This window comes from Aptenodytes forsteri, unplaced genomic scaffold, assembly GCF_000699145.1.
Source record: "Aptenodytes forsteri isolate BGI_AS27 unplaced genomic scaffold, ASM69914v1 Scaffold268, whole genome shotgun sequence".
Taxonomy (NCBI): Eukaryota; Metazoa; Chordata; class Aves; order Sphenisciformes; family Spheniscidae; genus Aptenodytes; species Aptenodytes forsteri.
This window is the reverse complement of record NW_008794233.1, coordinates 31,072-32,140: the sequence shown is the minus strand read 5'-3', so window position 1 is coordinate 32,140 and position 1,069 is coordinate 31,072. Positions and strand designations below refer to the sequence as shown.

Below are 1,069 nucleotides of genomic sequence, written 5' to 3'. Positions count from 1 at the left end.
GGGATGGGGTAGGGTTGGGAACGGGGATGGGGATGGGGATGGGGATGGGGATGAGGATGAGGATGGAGAAAGGACAGGAATGGAGACAGGGACGGGGACGGGGGACGGGGACGGGGACGGAAATGGGGATGGGACAAGGACAAGGATGGAAACGGGAGCGGGAACAGGGACAGAGGATGGGGACGGGGACAGGGACAAGGATGGGGACGGGGACATGGCTGGGGATGAGGATGGGGATGGGATGGGATTGGATGGGGCTTGGGAGGGCGCCCAAGTCGCAGGACTTGGGCAAGATCATGGCGGAGATCCGGGCGCAGTACGACACCCTGGCCCCGACGAACCTGGAGGACCTGGAGAAGCAATGGGGGCAGCAGGTGGGTCCACACACCCCCCCACACAGCCAAACCTGCACCCCGGGGGACCCCGGTGGTCCCCAGGCAACTGGGGTGATCCTCCATGGGGGTGACTTCCCTGGGGGACGTCAAGCCAAGGGGGGGGAGCAGCCCCCAGCTCAATGGGGTGGTCATCTGGGGGTCCTGACACAAGGGGGAACCCTGATCTGGGGGGGGGCGTTCCCCTGGGGCCCCCCAGTCTGACATAGGGGTGTTCCCCAAAGGCACCCCACAAGAGGGACTTGACCCGATGGGGTCCTGGCCCAACATCGGGGACGCTCTTGGGGTGACCTCTGTCCCGTAGGGGACCCCGAGCCCCAGTGGGCACCTTCTCCAAGGGGGTCCTGCTCCAACATCAGGGACATTCCTGGGGTGACCCCTGTCCCATGTGGGACCCCGGTCCTTGGGGTGGCTCTTCCTGGGGTGGTTTCACCCCCCCGCACCCCCTCCGTGGGTTGGGGTGGCCGTGGTGGGCCGGGCCAAGGCGCTGACCCCCAAACCACACGTGCGTGTCCCCCAGATCACCGAGAGCACCATCGAGATCACGCAGAGCAGCAAGGACGTCGACGCAGCCCGCAGCACCGTGGTGGACCTCCGTCGCTCCGTCCAGACCCTGGAGATCGACCTGGAGTCCCTCCGCAACCAGGTGCCCCCCCCCAAGATCCACCCCCCCACCC

General features: G+C 66.8%; 1 protein-coding gene across 1 annotated transcript in view; it reads left to right on the top strand.

Annotated features, from left to right (window-relative positions):
* The window catches only part of LOC103904533 (keratin, type I cytoskeletal 18), a 20,330-nt gene that overhangs the window by 9,863 nt on the left and 9,398 nt on the right, over window positions 1-1,069 (top strand). Inside the window, exons 4-5 of the mRNA XM_009286033.2 lie at window positions 266-374; window positions 913-1,038. Coding sequence (XP_009284308.2) covers window positions 266-374; window positions 913-1,038 — 235 coding nt within the window. The remainder of the gene's footprint in view (window positions 1-265; window positions 375-912; window positions 1,039-1,069) is intronic.